The sequence below is a fragment of the Solanum stenotomum genome, chromosome 6 (genome assembly GCF_019186545.1).
Source record: "Solanum stenotomum isolate F172 chromosome 6, ASM1918654v1, whole genome shotgun sequence".
NCBI classification, from domain to species: Eukaryota; Viridiplantae; Streptophyta; class Magnoliopsida; order Solanales; family Solanaceae; genus Solanum; species Solanum stenotomum.
Window position 1 is genome coordinate 38,402,967 of NC_064287.1, and position 18,803 is coordinate 38,421,769.

At 32.0% G+C, this 18,803-nt stretch overlaps 1 protein-coding gene and 1 pseudogene across 1 annotated transcript; both read left to right on the forward strand.

Moving 5' to 3' along the window:
* The first annotated feature begins 2,771 nt into the window (after positions 1-2,771).
* LOC125868716 (cytosolic sulfotransferase 5-like) lies at positions 2,772-4,439 on the forward strand. The gene is made up of 2 exons (XM_049549302.1): positions 2,772-2,988; positions 3,554-4,439. The coding sequence occupies exons 1-2, from the start codon at positions 2,772-2,774 to the stop codon at positions 4,297-4,299; spliced, it is 963 nt and encodes a 320-aa protein (XP_049405259.1). The 3' UTR covers positions 4,300-4,439.
* A 2,941-nt stretch (positions 4,440-7,380) lies between these two features.
* On the forward strand, positions 7,381-9,500 carry LOC125868717 (polygalacturonase non-catalytic subunit AroGP2-like; annotated as a pseudogene).
* Positions 9,501-18,803: the final 9,303 nt, after the last annotated feature.

An 18,803-nucleotide genomic window follows, 5' to 3' on the forward strand; every position in this document is an offset into this window, starting at 1 on the left:
TAATTTGTTTTTTTTTTAAAAATGATTAACCTAGTAAATTGAATTAAATGAACTAAAAAAATCGACGATGTCATTTATTTATCTTCGGAATATGCACTATAATATTAGTAACTCGAGCTTTACATATTTCTAAAGAATCTTGATGGTTTTTAAAGTAACATATGATTAAATGTGCACTAATTCAAATTTAGAAAAAAAATCTAAAAAGTAGAATACTGCAAAATAAAAGGAAAGACACTAGAAAATTTAAAAGCTCGATGGACCAAGGTAAAAGTAGGAAGAAACTAAACACAACATGACAATATAAGTTAAATTTAGCGGATTAAAATTAAAATTTTCCTCTCATGTCACTCGGTTTTTCATCTTGTAACTTTTACGTGTTTACTTCTTTATACTTCGAACCCCCTCAATAAAAATTCTGGATCCACCACCGGGGTCAACCATAAAATGACATTGCTAACCTACCAATAATATAAACTAATATTATGTACTACTATGATTGAAGAATTATTGAAATAGTTCTAATAAGACTTTGTCAACAAATCTTCAGATACAAAAGTCATTATAATACCAGTCAATTGTAGTTGGCTTTTCATTCCTTTAATTTTGTTGGAAAGTAATAAAAGGAATTAAAGCTCTCCAACTCACTTGGCAGAGTAGCAGCAGCAAAGGATAAAGTACTAAGCCACCAATGAAGTCCACAACTCATTTCTTGAAGTAACCATAGGCCATATGTAGCAGCATTCTATAGGAACCACATTAAACTTGAGTAAAATCAGTCCTATCCTGTTTATAAGGACATGTTTGGCTCTATCTTCCCAAGATAGAGTGAAATCATTGACTTTTATCCTCTGTCATGACCAAATTCACCGGGCACCTATTCTAACACCCTAGACAGGAGAATCCCTACCATCCAAACCAGATTAAACAAGTGGAAGAATAAACTAATTATTACAGAGCTCATATACCTTGAGAAGAACAAAACTTTAAATAAACTCTTTTTACAAAATACTGTGAAACAACCCTCAAGGAACTAATCTAAACAGATACAAGAGCTACTTTTCTTGTTTCATTCTTCTTTATGGTGAGTAAATTGAGTTCTCAGCTTAATTGTTCAGTTAAAATAATTTGTGAAAGTTATAATTTTGTAGTCAATTTTCTTTTTTACTAGATAGAGAAATAACAGTACTCAAGCTTTAATTATCATAGTGTGCACTTCAAGTATGAACATAATTAATTGTACTTTACATGATGTCCTGTGCTAACTGTACCCTACATTTTCCTGCATATGTTTTGAGTTATTTGGTGTTCTAAGGTCAATCAAAAGTTTATGTTGTTTTATTGGTAATTTTAATGGCTTCTGATCGTACAATATTTGATTTGGTCACCAGAGGTAAATCATGGTAAAAGTATAACTGGACAATATGTCAAATTGCTTATCATAAGCATGCACACCTAATAATTATGTGTGGTTATAAATTGCAGAGACGCTTGGCATGAAACTGAATTAAATCATGATTTGGTAAATATTTTTCAGTATTGTAGGACTAATGAAAGCACAATCATTAATAAAGTATAATAGTTTATGACTTGTATGACAACATTATATTTACTCTCGATCGTTAGTTTTACTATGAATTGGATATTGACAAAACTTTAAAAAGAAAGAGATAAGATTGTATTAGCCTGAGAACCCTCTTGTTATAACGTCCACGAACAATATTTCATTTTTAGCCATGGACGTTGGTCCGTAATGTCTATGAATTATGTTTTGACTTGTTTTTCAAGGAGTTTACGGGTTAAAGTATTTAATTTTTATCAGCATTAGTTAAGTATCATTAGATTCAATGTCATTAAAGGTTTAATGTTAATTATAGTTAAAAATACATATTTAATGATAATTAAGTTATTATTGTTAATTAATTGTCGCTAAAAATCATTTCCAATTCAAATCTGAGATCGACTGCTCTCTCATAGAACTTAAGAAAGAACTTTCACTATATGTTTGTAATCATACATCCATATTAGACATTTATTAGTATTTGAAATTTTTAACTGTCCATCTCGAGTAGATATAGTGTAGAGATTTGAGAATGAATATAAAAAAAGGAGATGACATATGGTATAATAAAGTGTGCAAGAATATTATCACCCTGTCTTGATGCATCATGAGAAAGATCAAAATTGAATCTTACGTTGTTTCTCTCCCATTAGTGTAAGGTATTCATCACTTGTACCTGATCTGGAAAATCAGCTGTAAATGTCAAGCCTAAGGATTTTGAAATGGAGACAATTTATTGCTCTTAACTAGTGTTGACACTCACGCGATGTGCGAATAATATTATGATCCAACTACAAAATTTCATTATTAATACATAGATTGGGCTATGCCTAATCCCCACCTTTGCTGGATTTTGAAAAAAAAAAAAATAGAGCTAGGAATGGACATCCTTTACATTCAATCGATTTTTCAATGCTAATTAAATCATAAATTAACTTGTGATGGAATTTTTTTTCAAATCTGTCTTTACAAAGTCCAAGAAGAAATTTATACTATATGATCTTTTTGGTTATCCTATAGATTATAGAGTATGCTAGAATCACTAAATGCAAGATGTCATAGATCTCTTATTGCATCACATTAACAATTACGTTAAGTAATGTAAATATTATTACACTCCTCCTTCGCCTATATATAGACGCACATATCATTTGGCCAATTAAACTATATGAACTACCACTATTTTTATTTTATCAATTCCATTCCTAAAATGAGTGAGAAAAAATCATCACCAATTGCGAATAATGAAGAAATAGAGAGAATTATAGAGCAACTGCCCAAAATTGATTTTTTTTTGAACGACTTTCAACTTTATCAATGGGAAGGTTTTTGGTCAAATCTTACCGTTTTAAAGGCAGCCATGGTCTTCAAGGCAACCTTCAAATCAGAACCTAATGATGTTCTCTTGGCATCTTCCATAAAAACAGGTTTTTATTAATCAATTGGTTTGAGTTTGATTAATGAATTCATCAACTATTTTATGTTCTTGTGGAAAAATATATGTGTTCCATATTTAAGGTTGTGTATTTGGTACGAAGAAAAATGTGTTTTCTAATTTTTTTTGATGTTAAATATTATCACAATAGCATTTATATATATGTGTTGGGGGTTAGGGGCAGTGGAAATGGCGGTTGGGGAGGAAGTGTTGAGGGTGGGAGAGGAAGTCGTGTGTGTGGGGGGGGGGGGGGTGGAATATTTGAGCGTTGGGAGGAGACGATTGGCGTGGGATTCCCATTATGGAACTTACTTTCCTATTCTCGTTACGGAAGTCTTTTTTTTTTAATCATCAAAACCTAACCTACACACTCTTAGAATGTGGTCTTTTCTTATAATTTTTTTTTATTGTGTGTATATATTTAAAAATTAGAATGCCTTATATTTTCGTCAAGTCCAATTTGTAACTTTTTACACGTCAATGATCAACGGAAACAAAATATTAACTTATAAAAAACCTATATATTTTTATTCTAATGTCTGATGTTTGTCTTACAGGTTCAACATGGCTCAAGGCCATATGTTTATCCATCATGCAAAGTAATAAAGACGAAGAAGAAGATATTTTAGTTAAGGATAATCCTCATTTTCATGTTCCAACAATAGAGAGCATGGATTATTATTCAAAACCTCCAACTCATGATCTATACACCAAGCCCTCTCTAAGATTATTTCACACTCATTTACCTTATAGAGTTTTGCCAGACTCAATTAAAAATTCGGATAATTGCAAGATTATATACATAACAAGAAATCCTAAAGATACCTTAATTTCTATGTGGCATTTCTTCAACTATAACAGTAAGCATTTAGAAGATCTCTTTCCTTTAAAAGAACTTGTGGAGTACTTTTGCAATGGGGTTCATCCGTGGGGACCATTTTTTGAACATGTTCTTGAATATTGGGAAGAAAGTAAAAAAAGGCCTCAAAAAATATTATTCTTGAAGTATGAAGACTTGAAGATAGACCCTAAGAAAGAGGTGGCAAAAATAGCCTTGTTTCTTGGAAAGCCTTTTGGTAATGATGAAGAGGATTTGGAGATAGTTTTGAAGAAGTGTAGCTTGGAGAGGCTGAAGAATTTGGAGGTTAATAAGAGTGGAGCAATCTTCTCTTTTATCCACAATAGTGCATTTTTCAGAAAAGGAGTTGTAGGGGATTGGAAGAATCACATGACACCTGAAATGGAAGAGCAACTTGACAAGATTACCAAGTTGAAGCTTCAAGGGAGTGGCCTTGAACTTTGATACTTATAAACAAGAAGTATTGAAAATACACCTGAACTACTTGACGTGAATTATTAGTTTCATTCTTGAATTATTGACGGTCTTAAAAACATCCATCTATTTGGCTAACTCAACTTAAATACACCTCGATCTGCCACATAGCATAGCAAGTGGACTCAAACTCTTGTACGAGCGTGAGACTCTTAATAAAAAGCCGAGAGAAGTGTTGAAAACACCCCTAAATTTTTGGTGTTTTTCCACCCATGTGGCAAGATGAGAGGTGTATTTAAGTCCAGTTAATCAAATAGATGGGTATAAAATTGTTAATAATTCAGGGACAAAACTAATAATTCAGGTCGTCAAATTTAGGAGTGTTTTCAGTACTTCTCTCTATTGTAACTACTATTTTAATAAGTTTTCCTATTACTTCATCCCGATGAGTAATAAGTTAGGGTTGTTGAAAATAATAAAACTTAAATGTTTAAGCCTCTATCTTCCATGTCTTTTTGTATCTCTTTTATGAAGTATGAGTCTAGAAATATCTCTTAATTGTTGACACCTATAAAAATTTATCTTTTGTAATGTTGTTATGACGCATGAAATTTTAATATATTTATGGAGTGACCTCGTGGACGGACGAAAGAAGAGAAGTTACAAAATGGGGCAGTGAAGGCTCACGAAGTAGACAGGGCAATATTAATTTTTGAAAAAATAGGTACCTCATCGATCCTAACAGTATTATATAGTTAATATATTCGATAACACTAGTAAGAAATAGTTAATATATTCCACAACACTATTAATATTTGTTTTATCAAAATTTAGAAACAATTCAAATTTGTATTCATATCTTCAGACAAGTCTTCAATTTTCAAATGACAAAAGTATAAACAAATATATTAAATTGATTTGATCAATTGACTAACATATAGTTGATATAACAAAAGTATTAAATTATTGAGAGAATAGTTTTTCCACTTTGTTTGAAAACTCCATTGTGAATGTGTTACTCAATCCGTTTCGGTCGTTATGAGTAGATCAATGGTAAAAGAATTTGGGCAAGAAAATTTTGTGGATAGTGACTTAAAAATTTTATGCTAGTCTAGGCAAACCTTAGACAGAATCTAGGCTAAGTGGGGTGTTGGTCATCTGAGGATGGGTGGGGTGTAATGTCTAGGTTTCGTTGATATTTTCTTGTAGCCAAGACATTAAGGAACCTATAGTGCTTTATGAAATTGAATTCAGGTAAGTAGAACTCACAGAATTGATCTTGGCATGGAAAGGGATTGATCGGGACGTCAATGGAAGTATGTGTGTTGTGAAAAAGGCACTTTTCAAAAATTTCCGAAGCAGCAGTACTTTCGCATAGTCCCTACCGTGAGAGGCTCCCGCCATAGTGAGCGTGTGTAGGCGCTATAGCGGGGTAAGTTCCGCTATAACGGATTTGGCATTAAAGGAACTAATCTAATATAATCAAATGAGAGAGACATATGTATAAGTCCTACACAAAATTGACATCCTTTTACCAAAAATGTTTAGCAAAAAATTAAGGCTAAAAAAGTTGGCACTACGTAGCTAAATTTTGCATCTTTGTATTTAAAAAATAAAAATCTCTCTAAAACTAAGAATTTAGCTATCCACGTTTTTATTTATAGTAAGTATATTAGTTAAACTATTTTAAAAGAAATTTCTTATTTCACGTTGGATATCCCTAAAATTCGAAATTCGATTATTTTGTTTCCCTTATTGCATTTACCGGATATCCCTTATTTTAGAGATTCAATTATTTCATTTCAACCCTTTTTTGTTGAAGTAACTATTAGTTAAAATGCTTTCTTTTGGCAGCAAAATTGATTAAAGTTTTTCAAACCGATTTTTCAAACTTTAGATACCACATTGAAGTTTATAATTAGAAAAAAAATTCACATCTAATAAGTTGACCATTTGAAATTAGAAACTCACATGGAAACACGAATTTTACTTGTACGCCAATGTTCCTAGTCGTCTAATTAAGTTATACATAGTCTTTTTTAATATATAGAAAAGTATTTTTATATATAAGTGCGTAATTATTAGTACTAAATAAAAATTATTTGGAAACACTAATGTTACTTGTACGCCAAAGCCCCAAATCATCTATGTTATAAAATATATTTTATCTTTTTATTTTATCTTTTGAATTGTTTACTTGAATACTTAATTTACTGATCATTGACCTTCATAGTTATCCTAAAATGAAAATATTAAGTATTTTTTTTTATCTCAATTTATATGACATATCTTTTTTATTGGTCAGTTAAAAAAAGAATGACACGTTTATATTTAAAAGTAACAATTTGTCATTAAAATTCTCATTTAACACTTATTGAGATGATTTATAGTCACATATAAACATCTATGACGACTTATTTTAGACCATAAGTTTCAAAAGTCTTTGTTTCTTTCTTAAATTTGTGCCTAGTTAATTACATCATATAAATTGAACCGGAGAAAATATAAAATTCTTTAGTGAACAGTTGACATATATTTTAGGACATAAGAAGTTTATTCTACTAGTTGAGAAAATCAAGTACTCCCTCCGTTCCAATTTATATATGTCACCATTTTTTATTTCACGTGCACTAAGAAATTAAGTAAGTTTATTTTACCCTTATTTAATTTTTTTTAAGTCACCTTTTCAATCAATGAATGTGAATTAATTTATTTTGTTTAATTAATTTGACCAATGAACATGAGTTATTACTTAGTTTTTCTATGTTGGTCAAATGTATATTTTCAAGGCTAATATATAACTCATAAGGATAAAATAAAAAGAATATTGTAATTTATGCATTGATATTGTGAAATGACAAATATTATTAACCAACTATTTATAGTAAAAATGACATATAAAAAGAAATGGAAGCAGTATTATTCAATTATTGCAAACATTAATTGTTCCATTAATCAAGATCTGTACGCATATAGTGAGCATATATTGATCCACTATATAAATAATCCAGTCATATTTTATTATTATAATATAATATAAATTAGTTTATATTATCATTAAGTGGTACATAATTGCAGTTTTTATGCCTATAAATAAAGGATAATTTCTGTTTCTGAATTCCATCCAAGTTTAGCTATTTCTACAATATATCTTATAGTAAATAATTTTCCAATGAAGTTGCAGACCCTTACCATTTTCTTGGTAAGTAGCATTTTAATCTATATAGTTTGTATCTTATCATTTTACAACTTATTTAAGTTTGGTTCTTTTCTAGGTTATCATTTGATTATGAAAATATTATCATACTTAACGAGTAGTATAATTCACTAAATTTTTAAAATTTGCTTATTTTGAAGAGGAAAAACAAATGTGACTTGAGGGTAACAATTGTAGCATTTTGTGATTAACCAAGATTTTGGAAGTGTTTTTTGGGACGAGATACTTTTTTCTTTTAAAAAAGGGAAAGGGCATGATATACCCCTCAACTTTGTCATTTAGAGCTGATATACCCCTCGTTATAAAAATGGCTCATATATATCCTTACTGTTACACAAATGGCTCACATATACCTTTACCGTTACAAAAAGGACCTCACATATACCCTTCATCTAACAGAAGTGAGAAAATTAGTTTTAATTTTTTTTTTTTGACTTTGAATTTCAAAAAAATTCATGTAGGGGTATATATGATCCTTCTAACAAAGTTCAAGGTATATTTTAATCTTTTTCATACAAAAATTATTTTTTTACTTCTTTGATTATCAGTATTCGAGTTTCTTATCCTTTTTTATTTGATTCTTTAGTGTAAAGAAAAAAATTTAAAACTAATTTTCTTTTTGCGGCTATATTGAAATTTAATTTTTATATTTGTAAAAATAAAATAAAAAATGGGGCATCTTTAATAAATTTTACAAGAAAATTAGTGAAACACAAATAAATTTGACCATCAAAATAATAAATTTAAATTAGTATAATAGTAGGGGTATATACAAGTCACTTTCATAATGAGGGGTATATCATCTCTAAATGACAAAGTTGAAGGTTATATCATATCCTTTTTCCCTTTGAAAAATAACTTTTGTTACTTGATCAAACATCTCAACTCACTAAAAAAGCTTTAATTTACTTTCAGAAGTTTGGTCGGACAATCTATATATTATATGCTCATATATTACTCCTTGACAAATTAAATTCCATTATCTAAGTCAAATATAAGTTTAATATATGAGTTTTCATAACGATTTCAAGTTAATATATATAATAATAACTGACTTCCTTTTCAAATATATATATATATATATATATATATATGTAGCTTGCTTTTGTATTAGCAAGTACTTATGCAGCGATATCTCCGGAGGTTTATTGGAAAATAAAATTGCCCAATACTCAAATCCCCAAAGTCATCAAAGATTTCCTTCCTCAATCAGGTATACAGTAGAATTTATTGTATGTGTTTATATTTTAAGGATAGTATTACAGGCATACCTCAAACTCAAACTATGAGAATTCTCATGATTTTCAATAATTTATTGTGACTGTGACTTTACAGACGGCGTCGTTCCAGAGCTTAAACAAGAAAACATTAAGAAGAAAGTGTACTATGATTTAAGTGGATATATTCCCATTAGCTGGCATTATGTTGCTAATTTTGAGTTTCAACGTTTCGTGCTGGAAAACCCCAGCACGAATCGTGCTACTAACAAGAATTTGATCAACAAGTAACTGAAGGAAGTAGTTTCAAGACTGATCTTAAAGTAAATTATGATACTTTGAAACAATACTTCATTTTAGAGAAGGACTTGGAGAACGGGAAAGTTGTCGAGTTTCTCTCTTTCCTAAATAAAAACGAAGCACCATTTTTACCTAGACATTTTGTTGAATCGATTCCCTTCTCGATGGAGAAATTCCCAGGGATCCTCAACCATTTCTCAATCGATAGTAAATCAAAGGATGCTCAAACGATTAAGAAAACAATCAAAATTTGTGAAGAGTCAGAAGTGAAACATAAAGAGAAGAAAACTTGTGTGACTTCTTTGGAGTCTATGGTAGATTTCAGGTTATCTGTACTTGGGTCAAACAATATCTGTACTTGGGTCAAACAATGTATGACTGACGGTTTTAATCCCTTTGGAGCAATGTCAACAACCTATAGTATTTGGCCAGTGTTACTTATTCCATTCCGTCTTCCTTGGGAATGCATGAAGCTTTCTGTGATTTTATTGCTCTAATACCTTTTAGACCAAAATGTCTTTGGCAAGTAGAAACCTCCTCTTCCTTTCTTGTTTTGCCTTCACATACTTGGTAGTGCAAAGTTGTTCTTGCCTTGATACACAATAAATGATGCTAGCTAGTGTTTATTAACATACAACAAAGTTTATGTTAATCCACTAAAATGTGATACTACTTGTTTGTATTGCAAAGTTTCCCTTATTTTGATACTATAATGTGGGATTAGGATCTAGATAAAGTGGTTTTTTAAATAAGAAGAGGTTATAATGTTTTTGTAACGATCAGTTCCCGTCGTTATGGAAAATCCATTGGGAAAAGATTTGGGGCTAGAAAAACTTTTTGTAGTAACTTGAAAAATTGTAGCCTAGTCCAGATTTGGATGAAATCTGAGTTAGGCAAGGTCTAGAGAAATCTGGTAATGAATGGTGGATCTATTTAAGAATTTGATCACATAAGTGGATCGCTAAGACGTTAAGGAGCTCGTACGGCTTTACGAAATCGAATTCGGGCAAGTAGAACTTCCGAAACTGATCTTGGCGTGAAAGGGTAGTTTGTGAACGTCAAGGGTTGAATGTGGTTGTGAAATGGGGGCTTGGAACTCAAATTCCAAGCTTTCATCTCCGTGCAAGCCTCCAAGGCGAGGCTGCTGTGGTGGGTTTAGATCCGCTGTAGCGGGCCAGCTGCGACTTAAGTCGGGAAAAACCCCCAATTTCGTTATTTTTCTGTAAACTTCATTCTTAAGAGTTAGGAGACGACCCAGGACGCATTCCTGATAGTTTTTCACTACTTTTGGTGCTAAAGATAAGGATTTCGCTCCCCTAATCCGTTTTTCGATCCGTAGAACTTAGATTCATGGGTAATTATCATTAGGGGAGGGTTTTGACCTGAAGTTAATAGTGGGAAAAAGCCCTAGTTGCACATTAGGATCATGGGTTTGGTCTTGCGTTATTGGGTTTGGTATAATCCGGGTAAATTAGACCTTAATTATTGATCCTTGCGTTATATTAATTGTTTGTACACCTGGAACAAGCAGAAAGAATCAGAAAAGGGAAGACTCAAGTGTCTTAGGAGGATTCAAGCTTGGTTTCGAGGTAGGTGATGGTTTGATTTCCTGTTTCTGTGATATATGTCGATTGATTGCTAAATTGTATGCATGCGTATACGTGAATAGGGAAATGTAAATCAAACCTAATCAATGATTATGTGTGAACAATACATGCCATGAACCTATTACTTGATTGTATGATTTGAGTATTGTTCATTATGGATGTGATTGTGTTTGTGGTTGTCCTGATTGGATCGAGTGTCACGTTTCGACACATACATTGGATTGGATGTCACGTTCTGACACATATATTAGATCGGGTGTCACGTTCCTACATATGCATTAGATCGGGTGTCACGTTCCGACACACTAACAATTTGGATATGGGTTCCATGAGAGAACTATTGTGATTGATATGCTTATGTCTACTTGTCATTGTTAATGGAAGATTGTATGTTGCTCTAAAATGATAACTGGACGGTATGTTGTATATGTGTGCTTATTATGTTGTGATTGATTGTTGTATATTGTGCTTATGGGAGTAGCCGCGTGATCCTACCAGTACACTGTAGTTGTGTATTGATATTGTACTTGCTCTTTCTTTGTTGAGTACAAGGCATCTTCAAGCGGCTACTGACAGACCTCATTTAGGAGATCACTGATCGAGATCGAATTCAAGGGTGAGCCAGTTCTTCCAGGCTGCCATGAGTTCTCATTCTGTTTAGTCCATTCTCTTCGGGCCTAGACTAGTTCTTTAGATATTTGTTATGTTTTAGCTTTCGGGGTTGTACCCCTATTCCTTAGACTTGTGGATTGTTAGAGTTTTAGTACATTGACTTTCAGGTTCTAGGGGTTGTTTTCCGCAATTGTTTTGGTAGTTGTTTTGTTTAACTTTCGGAGTTTATGGGAACTCCATTTTCTTAGACATTTAAACCTGCTTTTGTATCTTTAAATGTTTAGTTTTTGTTAAGTTGCTTAGTTGGGTTGTAGCAATGACTCTCTCACCGGAGGGTTAGTGTGGGTGTCAATCACGACAATCCGGGTCGTGACAGTTTTAGGGGTTAATTGTCAAGATGAAGTGATCAAATGCAAATGAACCGTAACATAGTACATCTATGGGTTGTGTACTTGTGTGTGCTATTTATGCTGCTGTAACATAATACATTTATGTGGTTTTTTATTTTAATTGCGAGGCACCAAATTTTTATTGTGCCTTGGGATAAACTAAGTTGTCCATTTCCAGAATGATATGGGAATTAGTGTTTATGAGACACCAATCTATACCATATAACGCAGCTCGCAATTCACAAGAGATGTTAGTAGAGAATTGCGTAGTTTTGGCAAAGGCCATAAGCATGTCCTCATCTATGTGGGTTGTGTGTACTTGTGTGTGCTATTTAACATAAGGTCTTGTTAAGGCATGTATGTAGTCCCACTAGGTCTTATGCAGGTTGTGTATTGTGTGCTATTTGTGCTACTACCTAGAAGTGTAAAAAATCTTTTATAATGTGATGTGAGTCTATAGAAGTTAAACTCGAAGAGAAAATGGATAACCTTAACTAAGTAAATTATGTTTAGCTTTTCTAATAGTAATAGACTAATAGTGGTGCATTTTCAATTTGCTATCCCCTATCTTTTTTTGTGTGGAGAAATAATTCCATTTCTCTAATATAGTTGTTATCTACTGGAAGATTTTATCAGTGGTGGTAATTAATACTTTTTGGTTCCAAAGTGTATGATTTAAATTCATTGTTGTTTTACTCAATGATAGATTATGGTTCAATTTTAAAGTAAGTTTTTGAAAGTTCTTTTTGGAATAATTCGTGATTGGATTAGGATTTACAAAAATGGTATTTGAAAATCTTTTCACTATGTAGGTGAGAAGTGTACTTAGATTACAAGAGACAAATTTCAAGAAATGTTTTCTAAGTTCACAATTCTCTATGCGTCAACACTTACAGTCTCATTGTTATATCTGTGTGAATACATATATTTTGGAATATGATCATCAACTTGCATGTTAATTAATAAAAAAATTTCAGGCATCCGATACAAAAAGTGGGGCTCATCAGTCACCCATCGGACCAACCATCAATTATAAATCTTCGATGATGGACTAAGCATCAACTAGGAATCATTTTTAGGGTCTTTTTTTTGGATAATCTTGTTGAATGACACTTGAAATTATACTATTTTGATGGTGTAATTTTGTAGTTTCGAATAACACTTTGAAACATTAGTATTTTGATGATGTAATTTTGGAATACTTTTATTTAATGTGATGAATATTTTGCTCATTTGATCTTTTTTGTTGTGTTAAAATTACTAATTATAGAAATTTAAATATATAGGATGCAATAAATATGATATAAATATGAATTGACAAAATTAGAAAATATTATTATTACGACGTCACGAATTGAACATTACGGTGTTTTTTAGCTGCCGTAATATATAAATGATTTACCATTTTTCACTATTACAACGGTTGTGAACCGTTGCTCTATACAAGAAAATGTCGCATTTAAAAAGGAATATTGTGACGGTTTTATATATGTATTACGACGGTTTTTTGTATATATTATGGTGGTTTCTTAAAAACCGCCGTAATATGTTTGTGACAGACATGATTACTACATTTTCACAAAACCCCGTTATAGTACATTGTGACGGTTTGAAACCGCCGCATTACGTATAAATAACCATCGCAATAACCCATTTTTTCGTAGTGTCAAAATTTCCAAAAAAATCACAACGCTTCAGCAATATTCTCAAACCAACTTCACTGATGATCAAAAATGACTTGGGGCAACTATTGAGAAGAGTAAAATAATAATTTTATAAAAAATTCTAAAATTAACCTTCCGGATTTTTACACGCGCCCTCGGCTTTTAAAACATCAGTATCAGATACAAAAGATTTCAAAGTGTGTGTATGTATCATAATTTGAAATTACTTTCCCTTTTTCAAAGTAAATATCCATTAATATTATCTGCCCATGAGGCAGACTATTGAAACCCTCTCTTTTTTAGGTAACAAAAGTGTACCAATTTTTTTTAATTAACTAAAGTAAAAAATTATAAGATCTCTTAACTAATTGATAGTTATGGTACATTGCTTAAATTAATTTTTTTTCTACGAGGCAAGCTTCTTATTTAGTGTCTTAAGCATTAGCATTTTCTATCTATTTCATGCAAATTGTAATTGTTTCTAAACAATAACATGTAACTTTTAATGAATATACTCATGACATATAGTAATCAATACTTGAATTAGTAAATACCATATAACAAGTTCTTTTGGATGATAATGATTTCAAAGTACAAAAAAAACTAATATGAAATATATTTTAATTATACTTGTAGACATCGAAATTTTGTGGGACTCTACAAGACGTGTTCAATTTGAGTTGGGACTCTACAAGGTGTGTTGAATTCCAATTAGGGATTCTTGAAGGCTACTCAACCCTAAAACCTAGTTCATACCTATATAAAGGGTACAATGTTCCCTTGAAAGGAGTAGGACATGTCAAATATTTCACAAATTTATAAATTATTCATAAAGAGATCAAATTCAAATAATCCTAATTCGAGAAATACGACACTAACGACCCTCAAATCATGGATAAATCTTATGAGAGAAGAATCAAGGGAGGAACAAAATTGTATCTACATATTTTTATCAATAAAATCATGTTTCCTCATATTTTATTTGTGATTGCAATTTATTTTGTATCACTTTAAAATTTGTTGCAAAAAAAACTGGCAAGCCCAGTGGGACTAAATATGTCCTTCATCTCTTATCTCACAGATCAAATCTGAAATAACAAAACCACAAAGGTGGAATAATTAGTACTTCAACCTTCGTCTTTGAGTTTCAACAAGTCTACACTCCGACAAACCTTAAAGCAGGGGACATTTTTAGACATTGAAATTTTGTGAAACTCTACAAAACATGTTTAATTCGAGTTGGGACTCTACAAGGTGTGTTGAATTACAATTAGGATTCTTGGAGGCTACTCAACCCTATACCCTAGTTCCTGCCTATATAAAGGGTATTATATTCCTTGTAAAGACATCTCAAATATTCCACAAATTCATAGAATATTCATAAAGAAATCAAATTCAAATCATCCTAGTTTGAGAAATTCACCACTAATGACCGTCGAATCATGGATAAATCTTATGAGAGAAGAATCGAGGGAGGAATAGAATTGTACCTACATATTTATCAATAAAGTTACTCCCTCCGTTTCAAAAAGAGTGACCTAGTTTGACTTGACACGGAGGTTGGTTAAGAAAAATAAAGAAGACTTTTGAATCTTGTGGTTTTAAATTAAAGTTATTTCAAATGTACAAACTTGTCCTTTAATCCTGTGGTTTTAAACATGCCACGTGAAAAGCTGAAAGTAAAATGTTACCAAAAAAAGAAACATGTCATTCTTTTTTTAAAAAACTAAAAAGAAAAGGAGGTCGTTCTTTTTTTAACAGAGGAAATATATTTTTTCATATTTTATTTGTGCTTGCAATATATTTTTGCTTCACTTTAAAATTTGTTTCAAACAATTTTCCATAGTTTAAATTAATAAATAATTAATATATGGTAAAGTCTTAATAGCCTTATTTTCCATTAGTTTCAAAATCCCACATAATAGGATAATAATTAAATTACAATTACTTAAGAAAAATACAAAACATCAGTTTGATCTATTATTGAATATTTTTAATGAAGAGAAAATCAATCAACATTGTGGGTGTGTTTGGTAGGAAGGAAAATGCTTTCCATGAAAAATGTTTTCCTAGAAAATGTTTTCTCGGAAAACAAGTAAATTTTTTGTAACATCCCAGAAATTTTTGAGCTAAGACTCGAACCGTTCTTCTTAGTTAGTGAGATTTTTGCAAGGGATTTAAAATTTCTTGAGTATTAAGGTCACTAGATGTAGCACCTTGAGTTCCAAGAAGAACTAAAGAAAGTTCATTCAAGTTATTCCTAAGTTTTTCTTACGTTTTGGGTTAAGTTCAAACAACCATAACTCCTAGTACATGATGAGTTAGGTGATCTACAAGACAGAAAATTAAATCCCTCCAAGTCCTCTTTTCAACACCACCGAGTTTGCTAAATTTCGAGCTCTGAATAAAAAGTTATTACTGATTTACTAACGACGCTCAAACCTGGCAGTAGCTCCGCGATGGCTCCGCGTTACGGAGCCAATACGGACCTCACTGCCTCGTGAAAAATTATTTTGACCCTCAACTCATTTTAAATATTTCTTTAAGGGTATTTTAGTCCTAAAAATTCTTAGGAGGTCATCTAAATTACCCTAAACGTGTAGAAAACCAGTTTTTCATAAATCAAATCCTCTCATCCACTCCAAAAATTCTACGCTCAAGGGATTCAAGAAACGCTAAGGCAAGGGTTCATCTTTCAAGATTTCCTTCAAGTCCTTCAAGAAGCTGGTTCTTTCAGGTATGTAAGCTTCCATAGTGTTATGTTTGTTCACCCACACACCAATCATGTTAATTTCAGCGTTAAGTTTGTTCTAGAAAGTTGAAAGTGATGCTCTTGAAATTGGCTTTAGTTCTTGAGTTTAGATGAGATTATTGAGTTTCTTGATGAAATCATGTCGATTTTACAGTTGTTTATGAGTAGGTTCTTTTGTTCATGTGCTGGGTATCTAAATCTAAGGAGGAATTAAGGTTAGAAAATAAAGAAGGAAAAAGTTGGGCGAATCTGGCACCTTGCTCCATGTTGCGGACCTGCCTCCCCCTTTCATAAAGTTTGTCTTCGCGTTGCGAAGAGGTCACGGACCTCTCTACCTCAAAAGTTAATTCGCGACCAAATATTTTAATTCATATCCGCGTCGCGGACTTGCTTTCAGACAGTGATTTCTTGATCGTTTTTCATGTTTAACTATCTAACAACACTCCTAAACATCATGAGATCATTCCTATCACAAATCACAACTTGAATTCATAAATCACATTCAAGGTAGAGTTGAGAGTCAAGTCTTGAGAGTTCTCTCAAACATTTTTGAGAAAGTCCCTTTGAGTCCTTTGAGGAGTCTTCTACAACTTCTAGTAATTTGTTTCAAGGCTCGAGTAAGTGAGTAACAGGTTGAGGAAAATGTGTTCATGAGTCTACTTTTGTCATCACGAAATCTTTCCTATAATAAACCATAACTCTTGAATTCATAATTCACATTCAAGAGAGAGTTAAAAGTAGAGTTCAAGAAAGCCTTTGAGTTCAACTGTGAATCCTTTGAGGTCAATTAGCGAATTGAACTAAGTTTTGAGGAAGTAAGTCAGAGAATAGGAAGAGTAGTATACATGAGTTCTATATTGTTATGTAGACCATCGAGTCGAGTTGTTTCATGTCCATAATTCTGCATGAACTTCGTAAGTTGAGCATCCTTCAGAGAAGTGGTATCTTCAAGTTCTAAGCCTTTAAGTGTTGAGTTCATAATCCCTTTTGAGGAGTATCTTTGAGTCCTTGAGTTGAACATTTCATGCCCATAATCCCGCATGAACACTATAAGTCGAACAGTCTTGAGATGAGTATTATCATTGAAGTTCTTGAGTTCCAAGTATTGAGTTCTATTTATTGTTACTTGCATTGAGTCGTTCACGTCCATAATTCGGCATGAACCATATTTTAAAAAGTCTTTTACAAATGTTTTAACTTTGTTTTAAGACTTAAGCTTTGAAGTTGAGTAAAAAGTAAGAGTAAAGTTCATTTTCTTTAAAATGTTATATGGGAACTAAGTATTCCCAAGAGTAAATGTTTTCACATTTAAGATGAGAAGAAACTGAGATTTCCAAAAGAGTTTTGAGCAAGAAAGGGAACATCGATTCCAAGAGAGCTTTTAAGCTAAGTTTTGAGTAATTATCTCAAACCAAAGAAAGAGTTTTATTTTTACAAACACATGAGCTAAGTATATTTTGGGAGTAGTATTGAGCACTAATATGGGGATGCGAGTTCATATTAACTCAAGTCTCCATAAACCATGTAGCCATCATGGGTAGAAAAGGGTCATGCTTTTTAAATGATTCCTTAGTGCTTTTTAGCATATACTAGTGGATCCACTTAGTGAGTTAGGATCTATACCCCCGGTAAGGTATAGGACGGTCCTTGGTAGCGTGAGGTAAGACGTTGTATCACCACTTAGGCTCATAGTGGTGGTTGTTGGTTAGAGAAACTCCCACAGAAACTATATTACTTAATTATATATGTAAAGTGAGTTTGTTATTGCATTTTCTTTAACGAACTAAGTTGTTTTTACGGTTTTATAAAGTTTTCCATATATTGCATGTGTATTGTTGCTTTATATTGAGTTGAGTACCCAGATTCAAATATCATACCTTTGAGTTGATTATCTAATCTCTGATATGAGTATCTTATCCTTGAGTACTTCTGAGTTGAGTAAGTTTGAGTAGTTTTGAGTATCCTTGAGTTAAGTAAGTTTGAGAAGAGGTAAGTATGTTTCCTTTCTTTTTATCAAATTCAAGCTTATGTTTATGTTTTAGAATTTCCCTTACATGCTCGTACATTCCACGTATTGAGCCATTTGTCCTGCATCTTTTCATGATGCAGACACAGGTATTCGGGATCATCAACATGAGATTCATTGATAAATCTGGGAGTTTGAGTTATCTATGGTGAGCCTCTTTGTTTCCGAAGGATTTCATTTATTTTTCAGTTTAGTTAGGATATCATGGGTCTTGTCCCGACTTTCATCTTTATCAGTTAGAGGCTTCATAGATAGTCAGTATAGTTGAGAAGTCTATAATATTCATTTATTTTATTAAACGTTTTAAAGACTTAAGTTGCCTATTTTATGGCAGGTTGAATATATTATTTTTATTTTAAGTTGTTCATTTGAGTTAAAGTTTCGAAAAGTTGAGTTCATGAATTTTATTCAGGTTTTTTAAGCTTTGTATGGTTGAATCTGTTTTTCGCTTGTAGTCAGCCAGGATGAGGGTTCGCTTGGGGACCAACAATGGTTCTCGAGTGCCAGCCACGTCCAGGGTGTAGGCTCGGCTTGTGACATTTTTGACTTATTTTCTCATTTTTGGTTGGTGAGTAGAAAATATTTTCGAGAAAAGATTTTTTAGTGTTTGATTTATGAATGAAATTTATTTTTGAGAAAATATCTCTTTTTTTTACTAGAAAGTAGAAAATATTTTTTGAATTGAAATTGAAAATATTTTTTAAAAATAAACTTAAATTTTTTTTAAGGGGGGAGGTGGGGGTGGCGGGG

Bases quoted from the DNA above. Each gene is read 5' to 3' on its own strand.
- LOC125868716 (XM_049549302.1), top strand. From the start codon at position 2,772: ATGAGTGAGAAAAAATCATCACCAATTGCGAATAATGAAGAAATAGAG. The intron at 2,989-3,553 runs GTTTTTATTAAT...TTTGTCTTACAG, and splicing joins GGCATCTTCCATAAAAACAG to GTTCAACATGGCTCAAGGCC.